This window comes from Impatiens glandulifera, chromosome 1 (genome assembly GCF_907164915.1).
Source record: "Impatiens glandulifera chromosome 1, dImpGla2.1, whole genome shotgun sequence".
NCBI classification, from domain to species: domain Eukaryota; kingdom Viridiplantae; phylum Streptophyta; class Magnoliopsida; order Ericales; family Balsaminaceae; genus Impatiens; species Impatiens glandulifera.
This window is the reverse complement of record NC_061862.1, coordinates 46,531,149-46,552,730: the sequence shown is the minus strand read 5'-3', so window position 1 is coordinate 46,552,730 and position 21,582 is coordinate 46,531,149. Positions and strand designations below refer to the sequence as shown.

At 34.9% G+C, this 21,582-nt stretch overlaps 1 protein-coding gene and 1 pseudogene across 1 annotated transcript; both read left to right on the top strand.

Annotated features, from left to right (window-relative positions):
• Window positions 1-574: 574 nt before the first annotated feature.
• LOC124926769 (putative pectinesterase/pectinesterase inhibitor 38) lies at window positions 575-2,243 on the top strand. Its single transcript, XM_047467064.1, has 2 exons — window positions 575-1,175; window positions 1,603-2,243. The coding sequence occupies exons 1-2, from the start codon at window positions 575-577 to the stop codon at window positions 2,241-2,243; spliced, it is 1,242 nt and encodes a 413-aa protein (XP_047323020.1).
• Window positions 2,244-17,873: 15,630 nt separating this feature from the next.
• On the top strand, window positions 17,874-18,353 carry LOC124922577 (annotated as a pseudogene).
• Window positions 18,354-21,582: the final 3,229 nt, after the last annotated feature.

Below are 21,582 nucleotides of genomic sequence, written 5' to 3'. Positions count from 1 at the left end.
GTCGACATTGACCAAATATTTATAAATTGTATATATAACTGCATGGAATAATTAGTAATATCTCCAAATTACTATTATAAAATTCTATTAAATTTAAATTTCCATGAGAGACCCAAAACAAAATATAAATTCAATTGAAAAAATATGTAGAAAATTTCAATGTTTGACTGTATTTACATTTACTAAATTATGCTAGATTTCAAACTCCTTCCTAAAATAATCATTGTGTAGTTAGTATATATATATATAGTTAGAATGTAACACACTTGATAGAGCAAAAAATACATCTAACATCCAAATGTCTACCAATACCAATGTTGTTAGTTCCATTTTCTTTATATTTTTTTCTCTCATTTCAATAGCTTACTCAAAATCTTGTACTCCAAGCCAAGACTTATCTTGTTGGTGTCGTGAATTGCCATATCCAGCGCAATGTCTCTACCACCTCAGCCAAGAAAGCCGACTTAGTCCATTTGTTATAAACGGGGAACGCGATTTCCTAAGAGTGACATTGAAGGCAGCCCTAACCGAGGTTTTGAGAGTGCGTAAAAGTGTAGAAAATGTACCTGAAAAAATGGGTGCATGGTTCGACTGTTCAAATCTCTACGATCTTGCCACCCTCCAACTAAACAACACTCTATACGTCTCCAACAATCACACAGATTCCGATACACAATCATGGCTTAGCGCAGCCTCCACGAATATTCTCATTTGTGAAAGAGAAATTTCTCAGATTATCAATCACATTACTCCTCTATCGAGAAACAACATAACGGCTCTAATAAGGAATTCACTTACCATTAACCATGAATGGTCGGAACAGGCGGTTGATCACAATATCCGACAACATATTCCTAACAAGTTGGTTCTTGGAAACGAAAAGAAGTCGACAAAATGGACGTCAATATTTTCGAAGGTAGATATTGTAGTGGCCAAGGACGGAACTGGTAACTATAAAACCATACAAGAGGCTATCACTACTTTGAGAAGATGGAAACGGAAGGATGACATGAAATATGTCATTTCTATTAAATCGGGAGTGTATCATGAGAATATTTTAATCCCTAAGAATCTTAATAACGTCGTAATGGTTGGAGACGGCATAAAAAAAACTATAATTACTGGTGAACGCAGTGAACCAAAAGGTTTTAGTCTCATCGGATCTGCAACTTTCGGTACTCTTCTATCCTCGTCAGCTATTATAATTTTTTTTATTTCATTTATTCATATTACCTCCCTAAACTATTTCTTCGATTTTGATATATATTATTGATAACATTTTAAAAAAATTGTTCAAATCTTTGACTAACGAAAATGTGGTCCTATAACGACGGAGAAAACGTCGTTATATAGTGACCAGGATACCGTCCCTAATTTATGGGTTTAAATCAAAATCAAAATTTGAGTTTTCAAAGAGCTGGACCAAATCCGTCGTTAATGATTAAATTACCGTCGGTAATATCTGAAAAGAAATGCTTGCCGACGGTAAATACGTCGTGAATAGTATTAACGACTTGTATTAATATCATTATTTGAAATTTGGTTTTTCTCTGTAAGATTTACTACATTAAACTAAACATCTGCACCTTAACAATATCTCAGCCGTACAAGGCTCGGGATTCATTGCGCAGGGCATAACCTTTAGGAACACAGCTGGTCCGAAGGGTGGACAAGGAGTGGCAATGGCTTCCTTTTCGGATCACTCTGTTTTCTACCGATGCAGCTTTGAAGGATACCAAGATACCCTTTATGCAGCTTCCGGTAGACAATTATATCGCGAATGTTTCATAATAGGGACTGTGGATTTCATTTTTGGAAATGCAGCAGCCGTGTTTCAAAAATGTACCATAAAGACAATGAACCGAGCCTTAGCTGTGATAACTGCTCAAAGTAGGGAGTTTACATATGAGAACACGGGTTTCTCGTTTCAATACTCGTTGATAATCCCCTCAAACAACACATTTTTGGGACGACCTTGGAGGAATCATGCTCGAGTTGCGTTTCTTCAGTCATTTTTCAACAAACAAATCAATCCAGCAGGCTGGTTAAAATTCGCCGGATCTTCGGATGTGAACAATTTGTGTTATAGAGAGTATAAAAATTTCGGCCCTGGATCTTCAACTCGGAAAAGAGTAAATTGGAAAAGCTATAGGGTCATGGGTGACATAGAGGCTCAACAATACACTGTTCCAAAGCTCATAGATGGTTGGTCATGGCTTCCAGATACCCTGGTGTTCGAATGATCCATGGTTATGAGACTCAAAGATTTAATTAGTAGTAATTGGGGGGATTAATTTCACATAATTCAACACTTCTTTAAAATCAATGTATACCTTTTATTATAATATTTTAGTTTTAATTTAATATTATTTCGGACAGATACATTATTGATTTGTTTGACAATAAGGCTAAATAATATTTTCGCTTTTGTTTGTATCATGATCAAGCGGGTCTTTTCTGAAAACTAGCACGATTCACAATTTTCATTCTGAATGAGAATCAAACATATATAATTTCAAATAACTCAATTTACTATAACATACACACAAAATCATTTTAGGGATGGTTCAGATTTTAATTATTTATATAACTTAAGGATGACAATTTGAAACCGTCCAGCGAAAACCGAACCCAATTGCCCCGTTTGGAACTATTTTCCTCCGAAACCAAATGGAGTTGGGGCGGGGATGATATTTGTGTCCCCCGCCCGACCCAACCCGATCTCTTCATGAATCTGCCCCAATCACTATAAATATAATTAAATATATTAAATTACCAATATATTTCTTTATTCATTATATTTTATAAGACTAATAATTTTATTTTTTTTATAATAATATAAAATTTCAATATATTACCATATATATTATATTAAAAAATCGTTTATATAAATTTTTTTATTTTTTTAAATATTTAATTAATGGTGCTCCGCGGGAATTTTTCGTAATCGAAAAAAACCGAACGAGGCGGGGATGGTATTAAAAAAATCCTCGAAATGAAAACGGGGCGGGGATGATAAATGCATTTCCCATCTCGAACCGCCCCATTGACATCCCTGGTATAACTTGATTATCATAAAGGTATTAATATATAATTATAAAATAATAATTTAAAATAAAGAATATTTTAATATTTTAGTTATTAAATTGAATAATATTTTATATATATTCTTATCTAATTTCATTAAGAATGTCTCAAGTAGAAAAATGATATAATTGTTTTCAATGAGAAAAAAACATTTGGCTCAACACAATTACATTGTAATGTTTTTTTAGGAAAAACGGTTTAACAACATTTCATTAAAAAACCCAAAAGTAGGAGGGGTTAATAATCAAAACTAGATAAACCCTAGTTTCGATTGTAAGATGACAAACAAAAGACCCAAAAGTTTCTGAATGGTGGCAGTCAAATCACATTACAAAACACATATTAAAATAAACAAAGACTACAATCTAGCTATCCCAACCTATGTTGTCTCCATATCCGCCTTTTGACGATATTGCCTTTTTCCACGTCTCAATCTTCTCGTGTTCTTCATGAAGGGAGATTGAATTGAAACAGATGATGATGTATGTCTGCTCTTATTGTTTAATCTTCCTCTATATGAACTCGTACTAACATAATAAAATGTATTCTTTTTTAGGATTTCAAGGTTTTGTTACTACTTTTCTCTACTTTAGTTTTACGTGTTTGAGGATCAACAACCTTAGTTTCCTTCTCCTCTGTTGTATATTTACTTTCATATTTTGCATCTTCCTCTTCCTTGCATTTAAGTTTATCTTCTTCAGAATCCCTTGTTTCATCAATTTCCTTTCATTTCTTACTTCCCTCTTCTTGAGAGTTTGATTTCCTTTTGTTCCTTCACCCGAATTCTGAATATCTTTCCCTTTGACATTGCTTTCTTTTGCTGCTTGTTTTTCCACAACTGTTTCATTTGTACTAGGAACCTTTTGTTTCTTGGCTTCTCCCTTCTACATTTGTTGTTCCTGGTTTGCTTTCTGGTTGGTCATTAATTTAGTGCATCTCATTATAGAATGTTTAGAGGTATTACAGTTCACGCATCTGTACGGTCACCATTCATAGTGTATGCCCATCTTGGTAGAATTTTCCTTTCGATCCACCACTGTAATTTCGTCGGGAAGAACGCTTTTGGGTTGAACTTCAACGCTCATCCTAGCATATGTGAGATTTTCGCTTTTCTCAATGATTTTGTCCATGTATAGCAGGTTTCCTAGAAGGCTAGCGAAATGGCTTAAGGCTTCCGCGTTGTACATGTGGGGAGGGATATTTCGCAACTTGAACCAGATTTATACTGTTTCATTTGGAATACTCTCATAGCTCGTACCCTCCTTCTATTTTTCGAGCTTCATGCATTCTTTCCCCACGTGTGTATGTCCCAACTCTAAAATTTTCTCAAGATTATCCTCTTGATTGATTTTCAGGAAATACATGCCGTGATTGTTAGAGGTGACCTTCATTAAACCTTCTTTTCCCCATTGCTTCATGAGTTCTTCCTTGGTGGCATAAAAAATGGCAAGTTCTTTCCCAATATAATTACCCACTATCACCTGTTTCCATGATCGAACGCATTTTTCTTCCACGTCTGATGGTAGCTTGATCTTAAAGGGATTTTCGAGTTTTTCCACCTTTGCTTTGAACGCACCCAGGAAAATCTGCCCATTTTCTGGGATTTTGTTTTCACTTTCTTTTGCTAAGTTTTGACCCTGCTCTGTGTCTGGATTCTTCTTTTAGACTTGATCAACCTGAAAATTTGGGTTCTTCTTCAGGGTATAAACATTTGTCTTGGTACATTTTATCAACTCTTTCACTGTGTTGACGGACCAGCTAACAATAATGTCATACTCCTCTTTTTTTAGAAGGTTCCAATTTTGGAGGTAGTGCAGGTTTACCTGAATAGTGATTTGTTGAGCCCTTTCTTTGTTGAGAATAATTTCTCCATTCTTAGCTTGCATCAACATCCTTAAAATTTGGTTTCTCAGCCCTTTGAGGTTTTCCCTCTCATTAAAACCAACCCTCCATTTGCTTTTTGCCTTCCCTTCGGTTTCCTCTGTTTCCCCTGCTTTCTTGTTTACTGCATTATTCTGACATTTATTTCCAACTTTAATTTCTTCCAGACTAGCACTATTTTCCTTTTGTTCCCTTATACTCTCCTTTTTTTTCTGGTCGCCTCTGTTTTATTTTTCTTTCCTTTTTTCCTCTGTGACTTACTAGTTTTATTGGATTGATTTTGATTCCCAAAAGAATCAGCAACAAATTCATTTGAAATTTTTTGTTTATTTGGGCAATCAGTATGTATTTCATTTTTGCTCTTATTTCCGTTAACATTCATTTTAACAGAATTATCGAAGGCTATAGTGGAAGAAGGCATACCTAGAGCTTTTCCAGAGTTGACATTTATGCTCTTGTTCACGAATTCAGGGGTGCCATCTTTTCCTTCTTTAGCCAGAGTGTCTTTGTTTTTATGAGACGTAATGGGGTATGTGCCCCTATTTTCTTCCTGTTGGTTATCTGCATCCTGGACTTTCTTTGGGTGAGTGGAGCAGAAATTTGATACCTCGGGTGCATGTTTAAGAGAATTGGTCAGGCTTGAGCCAAATATTGACAAAGAAGAAAGATTCCCTATTGTAGAAGTTTTCATGTTTTCTAATTCGAAGTGGCAAAAGCAAACGGATTCAAACAACAACGTTTATCGCGATACGTGATTAGAACGGTTGAAACCTTAGCGGCGCTGGTGAATGATGCAACCGGGGTTTCCGCGACACTATCGATCGTGTCGTTCGTGGCGATTGGTTTGTTTGTGCCGATCTTGACTTCAATAGTGCGGTATTGACTGTGTCTCTCGTGCCGCGTCGAATAAATCGAAGCGCGATCCGTACGATTGAAACCCTAGTAGCTCTTGAAAATAGGGGATTCTGTGGCTATGTCGATCGTGTCGTTTTTGCGAATCGTGTCGTTCTTGACGATCATGTCGTTTGTGTCGAACGTGCCATCAATTGTGTTGTGTCAATCGTGTTGATCGTGTCGTTGTTTACATTGTAATGTTGAGAATAATAAATAAAGTGAATCTAACTATTTCGCATTATACTGGTTGATAATTTATGACTTCAGCATAATCCATACTAAGACATTGCCATGCTTCTCAATTTTGTTGGGTGATTGAGATTCTTTTTACGTGCAAGTGATGTTTCGTGTCAAATATCTCGCAAAAAATTCCATGTGTACGTCTAATTAAGAAGATTCTTACATTTCATTTTTACCATGGTCCATATTTGGTATACTAAGGAATTAAAGGTACTCTTGAGATGTTTACTACAAACATAAAAACAGGTTGCTTATAAATTTTCTATCTATCCATTCTGGGATATGTGTCGTTTTTCTAGAAAGTTAACAAAGTTCATTGTTGTTGCGATTTTACTTCATATATTGAGTGTGAATGAGAAACTTTATGAAATGGTTAGTCGTCTCCATCTCTATTGTGCATATGACACCGTGTGCATTCGGTATAGTGAGCTATGAACTTTTTCATTTTGTCTTTTGTCATTAGCCTATTACGGTACATAACTAAAGGATAAAATAGTGTCTTAATGCGACTTTGAGAGAACACACAACATTGTGCTAGTGGACAATAAGGATGTGAGCTAGGAGTACATCCCTATATTTGCGAGAGAGAATGTTTTCGCCCTTTTCAACTTTTTAATTTTGAGTATCGCGTCTTCTGTCACAAAGGACGAAGTTTGCACATGTGTGAGGATGTATCTTCCTTCTTATACTAACCCTAAAACTTCAGACTATTGTCCATAATTTATGAATATCTTATTGGAGTCTCCATTCATTTTTAGGTTCTCAAATTCTGTTTTGAGACATATGGATTGACATTCTAATCAAAGCTATGTGAAAGTTTCACATAGTATCTTGTTTATCTCCCAATGTGTATTCAATCAACTTTTTACCATATTATAGTTTAAACATTGTAAAATTCATAATAACACATTTTCAACCATGTTATTTAAATTGTGATATGTATTGAGTCAAAATTTCATATATAATAAAATGTTAAATATAAATTTGAGAAATTAAATATAACTAAAATTATGATAATAATTATATTATATATTATATTCTGTTATATAAAATAATAATTTTAATATATATAAATACATATAAAAATATAAATAATAAAATTTATAGTGTATTTAATAATAAAGTAATGATAACTGGAGAGACCATTTTAAGGAAATGATAAAACTAATGAGTTGATATTTTACACAGTACCCTACAAATAAAAATAAGATTGTTGGCTCATTTATTTATTTATATATATTTCAAATGAATAATAATAAAAAAAGAGTAAATCAAATTAAGTGAATCTAATTATAAGATATATTTTAAAAATATATCTATTATAATATTATCATTATAAAATAATTCATTAAAAAATGAAAATAATTCATTATTTAAAGAGAAAAAAATATTATCATTTGAGAGAGAAAAATATTATCATTAAATATTTAATTATTGTTAAATGATAAAATTAAAACATATAACAATATCCTTTCTAAAGACTAAGAATATATATTTATTAGAGAAATGATTAGGTGAGGGAATTTGGTGAGGGAATGATGTGGCATAATTTTATTCGCTGAAAAAATCAAATAATTTCTCTCTTTTCTTTCTTTCCACCCACTTTTACATTTTCCAACCAATGAATGTGATGACAAGTCATTCCCTCACCAAATTCCCTCCCTCTATCCCTCCTCTATTTATTATATAATTATATATAAATTAAAGATATTATATATATATATATATATATATATTATTAGTCTTATTTTAATCTTGTTAAATTTGTATAAAATTATTTTTATGTGCACATCTCACTCTAATTTAATTTAAATGTGAAAAATATTAACTACGCTTTAATATTTTAGAAATTTTATTTTCTTAGAAGTATGATTTCAACAAAATAAGACTACAAGTATATTTATTTGACATTGCTTATACAATGTTCTTAAATATGATGTAATTGTTAAATTTTATTTAAATTTTTCCAATTTTTTTTTTTGGGGAAAAACGACTTAGCGTCATTTCATTAAAAATTCCCAAAAACGGGAAAAAAACCGCGAGTTTAAGAGATCATTCTAGACAGGCCTAAAATGATTTTAAAGTCGTAACATTCTGAATAAAAGCTAAAAACGTAAATGAATTATCTGTTTACAATGCTTTCAATTCTAGTGAGTTTAAAAAACGGTAAATTCCAGTTCCTACAGATATTCCAGTTCTACTCCGTGCTTGGAATTCCTCTCCACGTTCCCGCGAGGGCGCTGCAATCCGATACAATATCTTTCCATAACTCATCAATGCTCCTGCGGGTTCTGTCATATACCCTTGCATTCCGTTCTTGTCAAATGTTATACACCACTGCTCCAAAACCACACTTGAACACGCTTGTTACAAATCTATTTCCCTTGGCTTTGAGTAGTGCCGCTTCTTTGATTTCATTCCATTCGCTCGGGAAACTGATCAGCTCCAGGCTTTTATAGAATCTGTCCCAAAGCTCCGAAGCAATACAGTAGCTCCCGAATAGGTGATCTATGGTTTCTTCATTTCCTATGCATAGAAGACAGCTCGCATCCGGGATGCTCATATACTTATTGATACGATCACGTGTGTTGAGTCTTTCCCAGAAGGCGAGCCATAGGATGAACTGGTGTCGAGGGATAATCTTCGTTGACCATACAAGAGGAGCCCATTCTACTTTCTGCGCTTTTTCCCGGATTACCTCCCATATTTTCTTCAATACTAGCTTCCCATTGTCCTCAACTTTCCATTCATGAATATCTGGTCTGTCGTGTAGTTGTATGTTACTTATATGATCAAGTATCCTCTTTCCTTCTAGAATTCTTCTCAAGAGCAAGTTCCAATTCCCGTCTTTGATGTCTCTGATTTTCGCTTTTGCGCAGTCCCTTCTGATACGAGTATTTTGAAACTCCTCCTTATCGATGATAGGCTGGTTTTTAAACCAAGGGTCGTGCCAGAATAGAGTGCCTTTCCCGTCCCCTAGTCGGATGTCATAAAAATCTGCAATATCGCTTCTTAGTTTAAGAATCTTTTTTAGAGACCAGCTCATACCTTCGTGAATTTTGCAGGTCCAGATGCTGATTTCGTGTTCCATAAATCTCGTATGCACCCATTTGATCCATAGTGACTCCTGATTGTGCTCCAAAGCCCACAGATTCTTGAAGGTTAGAGCCTTGTTCCACTCGATACAGTTCTTCAAGTCGATGCCTCCCTCGTCCTTCGGTTTGCAGAGAGCGGTCCATTTGACTTTCTTTCCTCCTCTTCCACTACTACCCCAGATAAAGTTTCTCATCAGTGTGTCGAGTTCCTTCATTACCTTCTTCGGAATGACCATTTGCTGCGCCCAATAACCAACTATGCCCATAACCACGGTTTTGATAAGTTCGATCCTCCCTACATAAGAAAGTTTTTTCGCTGCCCAGCCATATATCGTGTTTTTTACCTTTTCAATTAGCGGCTTGCAATGTGAGATCTCGATCTGCTTTGCAGTTAACGGAATTCCTAAGTACCTTATGGGAAAGTTGCCTTCCTTGATGCCCATGATGTTGAAGATGTCCTGCTTTGTTTCGTCCTTCACGCCTCCATAAAATGCCACACTTTTGCTTTCATTAATAGTTAAACATGTTACCTCAGAAAAAAAACGTTAGTGCAACCCTAATAGTTTTAATGAAATCAACGTCTGCGTGCGCTAGAATGAACAAATCGTCAGCAAAGCATAAATGTGTTACCTCCTCTACCTCACAGAATGGGTGAAAGATGTATGGACGATTCTTTCGGAACATTGCGAAGATGCTCTCAAAGATCACCATGATAGCTACGAAAAGGTAAGAAGAGAGAGGGTCTCCTTGTCTTACCCAGTTTTCACCCTTGAAATACCCTCTGTGGACTACATTGACGCTAACAACAAAGTAGGATGATGAAACGCATTGCATAATCCAATCGATAAAAATCATAGGACAAGCAGAAACAACCAGAAAGTCTCGAATGGCTTCCCATCTAACAGAGTCGAAAGCTTTCTTGATAACTATTTTGAAAGCCACTCTCGGGGATATTTTCTTTTTCCCGTAGCCTTTTAATAGGCTCTGCATGAGAAGAATATTATGAGAGATTGTCCTACCGGGGATGAATGTAGATTGATTAAGATTTATTATTTTTCCTATAAAACTTTTAAAACGTTTAGAAATGATTTTTGAAATTATTTTATAAATCACATTGCAGCAGGAAATTGGTCTGAAATCTTGTACTTTCTCAGGTACCGCAGTTTTGGGGATCAAGGTTAGGACCGCTGTATTCCATTGCTTTAACATCTTCCTGTTTTTGAAAAACTCCAGAACCCCATCAGTAACATCTTTACCCACAACCGACCAATTATCTTTGAAGAACTGTGCATTAAACCCAACAGGACCCGGGCTTTTATTCCCATCAATACTAAACAGAGCTTCTTTAACCTCAACCTTCGTGACCACCCTTATCAACTCGCGACTATCTTCTAAAGAGATTTTCCTATCAATAATTTGATACAAGGTATTCAGGTGACTTTGATGCTGCTTTCTTGTACCCATAAGCTGCTTATAGAAATCAATAGCCATATCTTGGACACCCTTTTGACCCTGAACATATTCACCATCATCATTCTTCAGCCTGTACACATTGTTTCTCATGTTTCTAGCCTTGCATTTTCTGTAGAAGAAAGCTGTGTTTTTGTCACCCAACGAAAGCCAGCTCTGTCTTGATTTCTGTCTAACAAAATTCTCTTCAAGCAGACTCAGCTTCCTGAAGTTTTCAAGCGCATATCTTTCTGTTTCATTGAGTTGTTTATCACTATCATCCCTTAATAACTTTTTCTGAACCTCTTCCAGTTTTTCTCTAGCAGCCAGAACTCTATTGGAGATATTGCTGAACTTCTTCTTGTCAAAGCTTTGGAGATGATTCTTCAGAAGCTTAAGCTTCTCAGAAACCCTGTACATGTTGGAACCTCTGACATCTGTTGACCATACGCTTTCGAGAATACCTTTGAATTTATCATTATCCATCCAGAAATTGAAAAATTTAAAGGGCCTTTTGAACCTTTCTTCCTTTTCCCAGAACAATTTAATCGGACAGTGATCAGATGTACCCGGATTCAAAACATGAAGTTGACTTCTTGGAAATTGATTAATCCAGTTCTCATTTACCAGACATCTGTCAATTCTACTTTTTCTAATTTGCTCATTCCGTCTCGTAGAAGACCAAGTGAAGAAGTTCCCATAATTGGTAGGCTCGATACAACCCATATCTCTGATGCAGTCATTAAAGTCAATCATATCCCGAGTAATTTCAGATTCTGGGCTACGATCAGATTCGTTTCTGGTTACGTTGTAATCACCGAGGACAGCACAAGATTTATCAATATCGATCCAGTTTCTAAGAAAATTCCAGAGGAGTCTTCTGTCAGTGCTTGAGTTGCTACCATAGACAATAGCAAGATTAAACACGATTCTTGTGATTCTGTCTTTGACCTCCACCAAGATTGCTTGATCATTCGAAAAGAGAGTCGTCACCTCAACAACTTTGTTATCCCAAATAACCCAGATTCTGCCCGTTTTGTCATTTGAGTTGTGAATGATTTCCCAGCTACTATCAATACACAGTTTTCTAACCTTCTCAACGTTCCGACTTTTGACTTTTGTCTCAAGAATACCCATAATAGTGATTTTCTGATTCTCAATAATCCTCCTGATTTCTTTATATTTTAGAGGGTCATTGAGTCCCCTTATGTTCCATGTCACTATATTCATGAATGAATATAAGTGTTGGGTTCCTGACTTTCCAGACTGTCCTGGACCTCTTCATCAGAGAAATCATAAGCATCACTTGCCTCAATATCTTCAATGGCTACAGTTTGATTACATGGAATACTATTGTCATTGAGTGAGGGTTGCCTCATGTAGATCTAATCTTCTCCCGTGATAGATTTAGTAGCTTCTGGATCCAGGATCTTTCTGCTTTGTCTTCGATTTTCATCTTGTTCTGCTTTAGTATGTCTTTTCTGACTTTGAACCTCTTCACTACTGGATTCATGTTTGTTATCGGTTTCAATTCGCCCTACTTCAGAACTAAGGCTCACTACCTTATTCAAGACCAAATTGTCTTCTTCTGCACTTGATCTTTTGATTTCACAAAACCCAAGATTTCCCATTCCATTCTCAAGAGCTTCTTTATTACTTATTCTAAGATTCTCCTGTTCATCATCTCGAAAGGTGGCTCTGAGCCCAAGGATCAGGTCATTTCGAATTTTGATGACACTGTTTTTTCGGTTCCTACTTGCATTCCTAGAACTGTCAAGAGTAGACTCACGACCTATTGGAGTGCCTTCAGATCCAATTTTGCTTGTTTCATATGGGCCAAGTATTCCCCATCCCATAGATCTTTGAATTTCAGAAACTTTGGAACTAGGACATGTAGTTACATCAAGACTAGTTCTTTGATCAGTATTGGGATCGGTGGAGTTAGGACCAACAATAGTATCATCCACAATAATAGGACTTGTGCCAGTATCAGGACCAATATAGCTGGGATCAGCAATGGTTGCACATTTTTCATCCAGACCTATAGTAGCAAGTCCGGTAGCTTGAGTAGTTTCATGATCAACAAGTCCAAGACTAGGCTAAATATGGTCAATATGGCTAGGAACAGTAGCTTTATGAGAAGCTCTAGGATCGGTGTGTCTATGTCCAGCTTTATCAGAACCGATACCCTGACCAGGACTGACATTTTGAACAGGACCTATTCTTGAGAAAACAGAATCCCTAGGACCGGTACCCTGAACATGACCAATATGATCAACGTTAGTAGGGCTAGCTTGTACCCTTACCCACTTCATTCTTCTTCCTTATCCTTATCTGTTCTTGCTTTTGGTTGCCCATCTTATCATCCTCAGTGCGTTCATTGCTGTTAAGTTCAGACATGTTCACATTTCTCTCAACTTGAGCCTGGTTAAAGTCATTGATATCGCTTACTTGAGTGTTGTTATTGGCCTTCGATTTTAGATTATTATTGACTGGACATTTATTCGTAGCGTGTGTGAAAGTGCTACACCATATACATCGATTTGGTTTCCATTCGTATTGTACTCCAATGTCAAATAAATTTCCCAGTCTATCTTTAAGTTCAAGCTTGATTGGAAGAAAGCTACTTGGATGGATTTCGACATTAACTCTGGCCACTGATGCACACTCGTAACTTTCCATTGCTGGGTCAAACATAAGTGGTTTGCCTATAATGCTTGAAATATAGGCCAGGCCCATCGGGTTGCACATGTGTGGTGGAACATTCTTGAGATTCACCCAGATTTGTTCAAGTTCAGGCGGTCTATGATTAGTATTAAGTTTCTCGCTCCACTTGTACAACTTGAATCTTTTTCCCCTGATAAAAGTATATTCGCTCTCTATGATCGACTTTATTTCGCTTCCATTCCTGATGGATAGAAAGTAGAATCCGTGATCATTGATTGTGATCCTCTCTAGACCAGAGGATTCTCACTGACTCATCAACGTTCTTTTAACCTCAACAAATGGTGCCTTCATGTTGCCCATAAAATAACCAACTATGACAAACTCCCATGCCTTGACACATTTTTCTTCAATTTCTGGTGGGAGCTCAAACCGGTGCGGATGATCAAATGTAATTACCTTTGGGAATAAGGTGTCTATCTGGAATTTTCCCTTTACTGGATCGCTCATGGAATTTCCATTCCACACATTTCCTTCTCGCCAGGTTTTGTTTGGGTTGCTCATGACTGTGTACACCTTTGTTTTATTACATTTTGAAATTTCCTTCATGGCGTCAACTGTCCACTTGATCACTTCATCATATTGGTCTTTGTTAAAGAGATTCCAATTCTTTAGATAGTAACTGTTGAACTGAGCATTCAACTGATCATTTCTTTCTTGGGGCATCGTAATCTCTTGTTTATTAATTTGGAAAAATAGCTTCTTCATCTGGTTTCTTAGTCCTGCCAAATTTGCTATTTCGTTTTTCCTCATTGACCACGTTGGACCAGCAGTAAGATCCTTGTTATCAGCCTGAGTATTTTCTTTGCGAGGAATTGCAGCAGTAGGAGGAGCTGAGGAGATGACTGTTTCAGGGATGCTATCTTTCCTGACTTGTTTGTTCTTTTCGGCCCATCTAACCCTTATATTTCTCACAAAACCGTTGCCTTCAATTGTTCCGATCTTCTTTAGAATATCCCTTTTAGTGCTCTTCTCTTGTGTATCAGTTTTCCTCTTTTGAATGCTATCAATTGGCATTTCAGGATCCAGATTAACGAGTGGAGAAAACGCACCCAGGTTCAATATCTCAGGGTTAACCTCGGGTGTCACAGTTTCCTTGGGATTTACTTCAGCATTCTTCTTAGAACTTGAGTTATTTGCCTTCATATATTTTCTTTCTTTGATTTTCGATTCATTCTTACCCTTCTTAGCTGTTTTAGAATTATTCGATCCGGTTTTTTGATCGATCTTTTCAATTTCAGCACTTGTTTTGGAAGAATTACGCCTCTTTGCTTTTGGTTTGATCTTTGTTGCCAATATCTTCTTCATGGACTTATGATATTCGAGGTCGCATATTATTGTTTCATCATAGTCAGTGCTATCGTCTGATTCCAAATCAACATCTATGCTTTGGTTCTTTTGATTCGACCGGTGGCTCATAGCTTTGTTAGTAGATTTATTATCTTGGCGATTAGGACCGGTAGAAGGTGGATATGTGATGTCAGGAACGACATTTAAAGAGATAGGATCGGCATTAGAAGAGCTAGGATTGGCATTAAAAGATCTAGGACTGTCATTAGAAGAGCTAGGACCAGCATTTGAAGAGCTATGACCGGCGTTTGAAGAGCTAGGACCGTTTGAAGAGCTAAGATCGGCATTTGAAGAGATATGATCAATGCCATGAGTAGTTTTAGTGTGTCCAGGACCGGCGTGTTCAGGATCAATGACTTGAATATTCATGTTATCCACCCTTGTTAGACCCAACTTTTTTGCAACCAAATTATTTTTTATAACTCAGCCAAGCGAAAACCGTTGGCTAACCCCATATTAGACTCGGCCAAGCGAAAACCGTTGGCTAACCCCTCATCAGACCCGGCCAAGCGAAAACCGTTGGCTAATTCTTCTAGTTTCATACATTCTTCACCTCTTATGCCCTGACTTATATTCTGACCCAACTTATGTGTAGCTTCCATGAGATCCATACCCAGACCCAGATTGTCATTCATGATGTCATCAATCAACGAATCAATATAATTTCCAGCCAAGCTTTCACCATTGGCTATACCAATCAAGTTTACTTCATCATCCTTTAGATCTGTATTATTAGGCTTTTCTAATTTAGATGAATTTATTTCCATGAATAGCTCTAACTCAGATCCAATTTCTTCAGTGTTTCCAGATTCTGTTAGACTATGTCCTTTAACAGTTTCAGCTAGATGTGTAGGCTGTTTAGAAGATCCTGCAATTTTAGCCTCAGTTTCAGAATCCTGGGCGCATTTAGTGTCTTCTGTCCAACCTTTTTCAAGCCTAGTACATAGTCTGGATATCTGACTTTCCATTTGATCCTTAGAAGGACAGGTAGATTTAGCATTCTGATCATTAATGGAACCCGAGACTTTTAGATTTGCAAGATTTCTCATTGAAGAACAAGACTCTGAAATTATATCCTTCTTTGGACCTAATGGACTCTGAGCAGCTGATATCTCCAACCCTGTAGAGGCAATTTCAAAATGATCTATTTTGCCCAGTTTAGCATCCTCTCTAGCAAGACCGGTAAAATTTGTTTTCTGATCTTTCTCTGCACCTGAATTACCCAAACTGTCATGTTTTCCTGCTTCTGAAACTGACCCCGACCTTGTAATATTTTTTGAACCTATTAATTCTCGATCAACAGTCTTATTCAGCTCTGTCATACTTACCTCAATAGGAACACCAGTACCAACTTCAGTAGGATCATTCAAAACAGACATAAATCTCAGCGTAATGTTTTCACCCGATTTAGAAACAGGCCACAATTTTGAGCTTTCAATAGGACCCAATAAACTTGTACAATTTATGTCATTTTCCTGCATTACCTTAGAGCCTTTTGACAGATTATCTCCAACATTGGGACCGAATTTTCAGCACAAGCGACCCGATTGTCATCAATTTCAACAAGACAAGATTTCAAATCCAATTTCCCAACAGAATGACCGGTCAGGTCTAGGGTACCAACCAGCGACTCTAACGGTCCATTCTGTGCAGCAAGTCCAGTAACAATAGAATTTTCTGGAATTAAAGTCCTATCATTTCTATATGCAGTACTGTCTTTTCCTATCAATTCAATCATATCATTTCTATTATGAACATGCATATTGTTACAGTATGAATCCCCAATAGAACTATTCTCATGTAATTCATCAGCATGTGGAAAAGAACTCATACCCGATGATGTATTTGGCATAGAATCAATAGGCGCATCTTCTCCGTTGTTTAGGACTTCATCCATGATTTCTGGCTTCTGCTTCCTGGGATTGTTAAGAGACTTGTGAGTTCGTCTATCAGACCTAGCCTTGTTGTTTGTCGACGGCCCCTTCAGCACCTTCTTAGGATCATCAGGGCGGACTTGAAGGACGCCCCTTGCCCGAGTAACTACACTGGACGGGCGCGTACCAGTCATTGGAAAGATCAAGCGCAAACTGCCTAATCTTCAAAGGAGCCACAGAGGTTGGAATTCTGCAGCAAAGGGTGGGCGCAAACAGCACGATTGGAAACCAATCGCACCGGAACAGGGGCTTGAAAATAATTGCTCAAACAAGAAAGGGTTTAAGCAATTTTGGAACGGTCTGTAGCTACGAAAGCTTCCTCCAGACCGAACACTTGATTCAAACGGCGATAAAGAAGTTCAATGGAGACTTACCCGCGCCTCGCGATGTGGTTTGATGTCCCGACCGATGTCCGAACTAACCTGTAATCGAAAAGTGAGAAGAGGAGGGCGACCGACGCCGATTTGACGTCAAGTCTCTGCAGAAGGGGGTTTGACGAAATGCTCCGGTCAACAGTAAGAGAAGATGACCGCGACTGCTGGAGAAATTTGAGATCATTCCGACGTCAAAAGCTCCGGCGGCGTTGATGTGCCGGTCGTGCCCGATGTGAGAAAAAATCTCCAGAGAAAATTTCTCTCTCTAAGTGCGTTTTGTTGGCACTTTTCCAATTTGACATATGTTTGTTTTGTCCAACCAAAATAATTACATTGTTTCTCTATTTTAAGATATTTTTAATTAAGATTATAAGTCATTTATATTTAAAAAAAATACAGTAAAAAAAATCATTCTCTTTATTAATATATGTAATAATTTTAAAATAAGATAATTGTAATTATTTTTATTAAGTATTAAGTTATTATATTGTAATGGTTATAGTGCAAATTATTTAAGTGATCCTCAAATTACTTTGATCGTTTATTTTTAGCACTCAGAATTATTTTTTAAAACGCATTAACTCTTAAACTTTTTGAAAGGTCACCAATAACCCTCAAACTATCAAAAAGGGTTACCAAAGACCCTTCTGTCAATTTTTCCGTTACAACATAACGCTTAATAAAAACTTTCATTTTCAACCATTATTATCCTTCTACAGATTTACAAAAGAAAAATAGAGCCATCTCTCTCCTTCGCTCCAGTTCTCAGTATCATCTTTCGTTAAAAATCATGTATGAGTCTTAAGATCCATTTTCTCTCGATCGAGCACGAATCTACGTTTAAATCAATCGCCGCTCTGGTACGAAATTATCTCTAAAGCCATCCTCGATCAAATACGAATCTATCTCCATCGCCATTGTTGTTTTAGGACATTGCTAAAATGTCTTGGGCAGGACCAGAAGATATTTACTTGTCAACATCTCTTGCAAACTATCTTGATAAGAAGTTGATTGCATTACTGCGAGATAGAAGAAAGCTTATGGGAATACTTCGTTCCTTTGACCAATTAGCAAATGCGGTGATGTAAGATGCTTATGAATGAGTTATACTTGGTGATATTTATTGTGTGATTCCTCTATGTCTATACATTATTCGAGGAGAGAATGTGGTTCTAGGTGAAATGGATTTGGAAAATGAAGAACTTCCTCCTCACATGACCTATATTTAAGTTGCAAAAATAACAAGGGTGCAAAAGGTGGAAAGGGAAGCTTCGGATTTGAAAGATACAATGAGAAGGAGAATGTAATTCCTTGACATGGATTAATTGATTAATTGATGATTTTTTGTGATTGTGTATTTATGAATCCATCCATTTCGGTCAGGTCTTTTTGTCCAAACCACAAAACCTACCTGCCTAATATCGTATTTCTTCTTTTCCATAGATTTGCATCATTCTTTGTAAGGAGAAACCTTAGTTGAGAGAGAATTGTCTGATAAAGAAGCCTTAAGTTACGATAAATGTTTATGTTTTTAAGATTGGTGCGAGAGAAGGGTATGCTAGAGGGGTAAAGAGAGACAGGATATAAAATTCATAGTATTAGAGCAATGGCTTGGATGATTAGACTTAGAAATTGCGGCTTTTGTTCCAATCGAGTATACGGTAAGTACTTGTTGTTGTATACCCAGTTCTTAGCAGAAAACCAATATGTAAATATATTTGTTTAATTTGTTGAATGTATTCACATTATATGGTAAATTATTTGTCTTTTTAACTATAGTGTATAAAAGATGATTATTGATGTTTGTAGTACTTTTTAATGAATATTATTAATCTGACATTGATGATGCTATTGATTAATCATATTCACATTTTTATTTGACATTATTGTAAAAAGAAAAAAACTTATAATAAAAAGTTGTAATTGTTTAAAATTCTATTATAATAAATAAATACTTGTAAAAAAAATATTTATAGATTGCAATTAAACAAATTATTTTTAAATTTGGTCATAAAACAAAATAGAAAAGAGTCAATATTGAATATGTTGATAATTTTGGGAGAAATAAATCAAGGGTTAACAAATAAACTATCAGAATAGTTTGAGGGCCAAACATAATCTATAATAATAGTTGAAGGGCTCCTAGTTATAACGGTTATGTTTAACGAAAAAATTGACAAAAGGATCATTATCGATTCTTTCTGAAAATTTGAGGGACGATTTGTTTTTAAAAAATAGTTTAAAGACTAAAAGTAAATGTTCGAAGTAACTTAAGTGTCACTTAAATTTAAGGGTAATATGTTTTAAATGAATTATGTATTGAATAAATATTTATGAAAATGATTAATAATGATAATATTTATATTATTCTGTGTTATATTATATTATATAAAAATAATAATTTAAATATATAAGTATACATATAAATAATTAAATTTAGAATGTTTTTAATAATTAATTATAATATAATAAAAATGTTTAAATGATTAATAAAATAATTGTACTTGAATAATAAATTATATTAATTTAGCAAAAAAAAAGTTAATTTAAAATTTTAAATTAAAATTAATTTAGAAAATTTGAAAAGATTTAGGTGACTTAAGTATGGAGAAAATCGTATTTAAATTTATTTAAAAAATAAAAGTTCAATTGACATGTCACATATATTAAATAAAAGTTTAATGCTAATGTATATGCAGATTTTATCCAATATAATAATTTTTTTATTATTTTTTATTTGTTTTGAAAAAGTAAATTATATTTTATACAAAAATATCATTAATTTGGTCCATTAAATTTTAAGTAAAATATATTTTTATTTAATTGTAAAAAAGTATACAAAAGTTAAATAAGTTGATATACCCAACCAGATTTGAATGTTTGATTTTAAAATATATATTTGTAAGTATGTATAAAAAAATTCATAAAAATATTTAAATAAAAATTTAAAATTTAAAATAATTTTATTATTATTAACTTTATAATTCCACCATAACGTAAATAAAACGTATAACATTATAAATATATATCAACTTCTTTTTATTAATAATAATAATTACAATATTTATATAATTTTAGTTTTTCTCTCGTCTATTTCTCACTACATTTTTCATTTCATATGAATGTTGAATCCTCTGCATATGTCCACCCTTATCTTTACATAGACCCTCGTATCTAGCCAATCTAGAGTTTCCTACGCAGCATGACCTGTGTTTATCAATCATAAAATTAAGTGAGTTTTTTTTTTAATTAATTAACCGCGACTTATATAACTTAAAAACTAACCAGTTAATTTAGCTTGAGCCAGCAAGACGCAGATCTCCCAGGCTATGAATACGCACAAAAAATTTGATGACCTTTCGGAGCCCTGACAAGTATTAGAAAATCAAAATTAAAAAATCAGGACCTTTCATTTTTCATAATTAATCGTTTCAAAGTTAATAAAAAAATACACAATATTTTATACCTTTATCCTTTGATTTAGTCTTAAATATACGCTCTTGAGTTTCGGTTGATTCTCAAGAAACGACGATACGTCAAAACAACTCATTAATGTGTCAAATCTTAGATCGAGCATCAAAACCATGATATGTCTAACCGTATCCATGTGAAACTAAAGATGTGAGCGTCTGCCCTTAGTAAATGAGTGCCTCTAGAGAGAAAAGAGGATGCAACACATTATATGCAGACAACCAATGACCCGTGAGCTATTTTCTTTAGCATAAACAACAACATATTTATATACAATACTAGGGCTCTATTTCTCAATACACGCGTGAGCTTAATTTGGCCCAGCCCTGAGCGCATGGGCCTTTTGGCCCAACCTTTGGGTGCAAGCTGCAAGTTCTATTAAGTTATTAACTATATATTTTTATGTTATGTTTGGTTAAATCATGTATTAAGTGATTACTATCTATAAATCTCAACTCAATCAAATCTGGAAAAGTTGAGTAACTCTAACTTAGAAGATGTAGTGGTAACAAAATGTTACATGCATGTTTAAAAGATGTCAGCCACATTTTGTGTTTAATACATTTGGTTCAAATTTGTTGCCCTATAAGGCTGTTCTCTAAATTTGTTCAATACAATAATGGAATAATATACAAAATTTCTCTAAATTATTTCCATTAAAAAAGGAATAAAAGAATAATATAAAATTCTTGAATGAATACCTTCACTAGTAAACATAAATCATGACAAAAATCTTCATAAATTACAATAGTTCTTAGTAAGAATATATCATTTAAGAACAAATTAATTCCTTATCACCCATTTTCAAGATGTTTCCTTTATTATTATAAATTAACAAATCAATCAATAATTTAATTAAAGAAAATGACAAATTTAACTCTTCCAAATAGTAATAAGCAATTTTTCTTCTTTTACTTTTAGTAGGTGATTAACCGTAATAATCAAACAATGAACAAAACATACTATAAATTTGTCTTTAACATTCGTATGTTTGTCTAACCCAAACATTGATTTTCTTTCAAGATTTGTTTATCTTTATTAAAGACTTGTCAATCTTCTTCAACCATTTGTCGATTTTCTACC

Excerpts from the sequence above, each read along its gene's own strand:
- LOC124926769 (XM_047467064.1), top strand. The coding sequence starts at position 575 with ATGGGTGCATGGTTCGACTGTTCAAATCTCTACGATCTTGCCACCCTC. Across the intron at positions 1,176-1,602 it reads CATCGGATCTGCAACTTTCG|CCGTACAAGGCTCGGGATTC; the intron begins GTACTCTTCTAT and ends ACAATATCTCAG.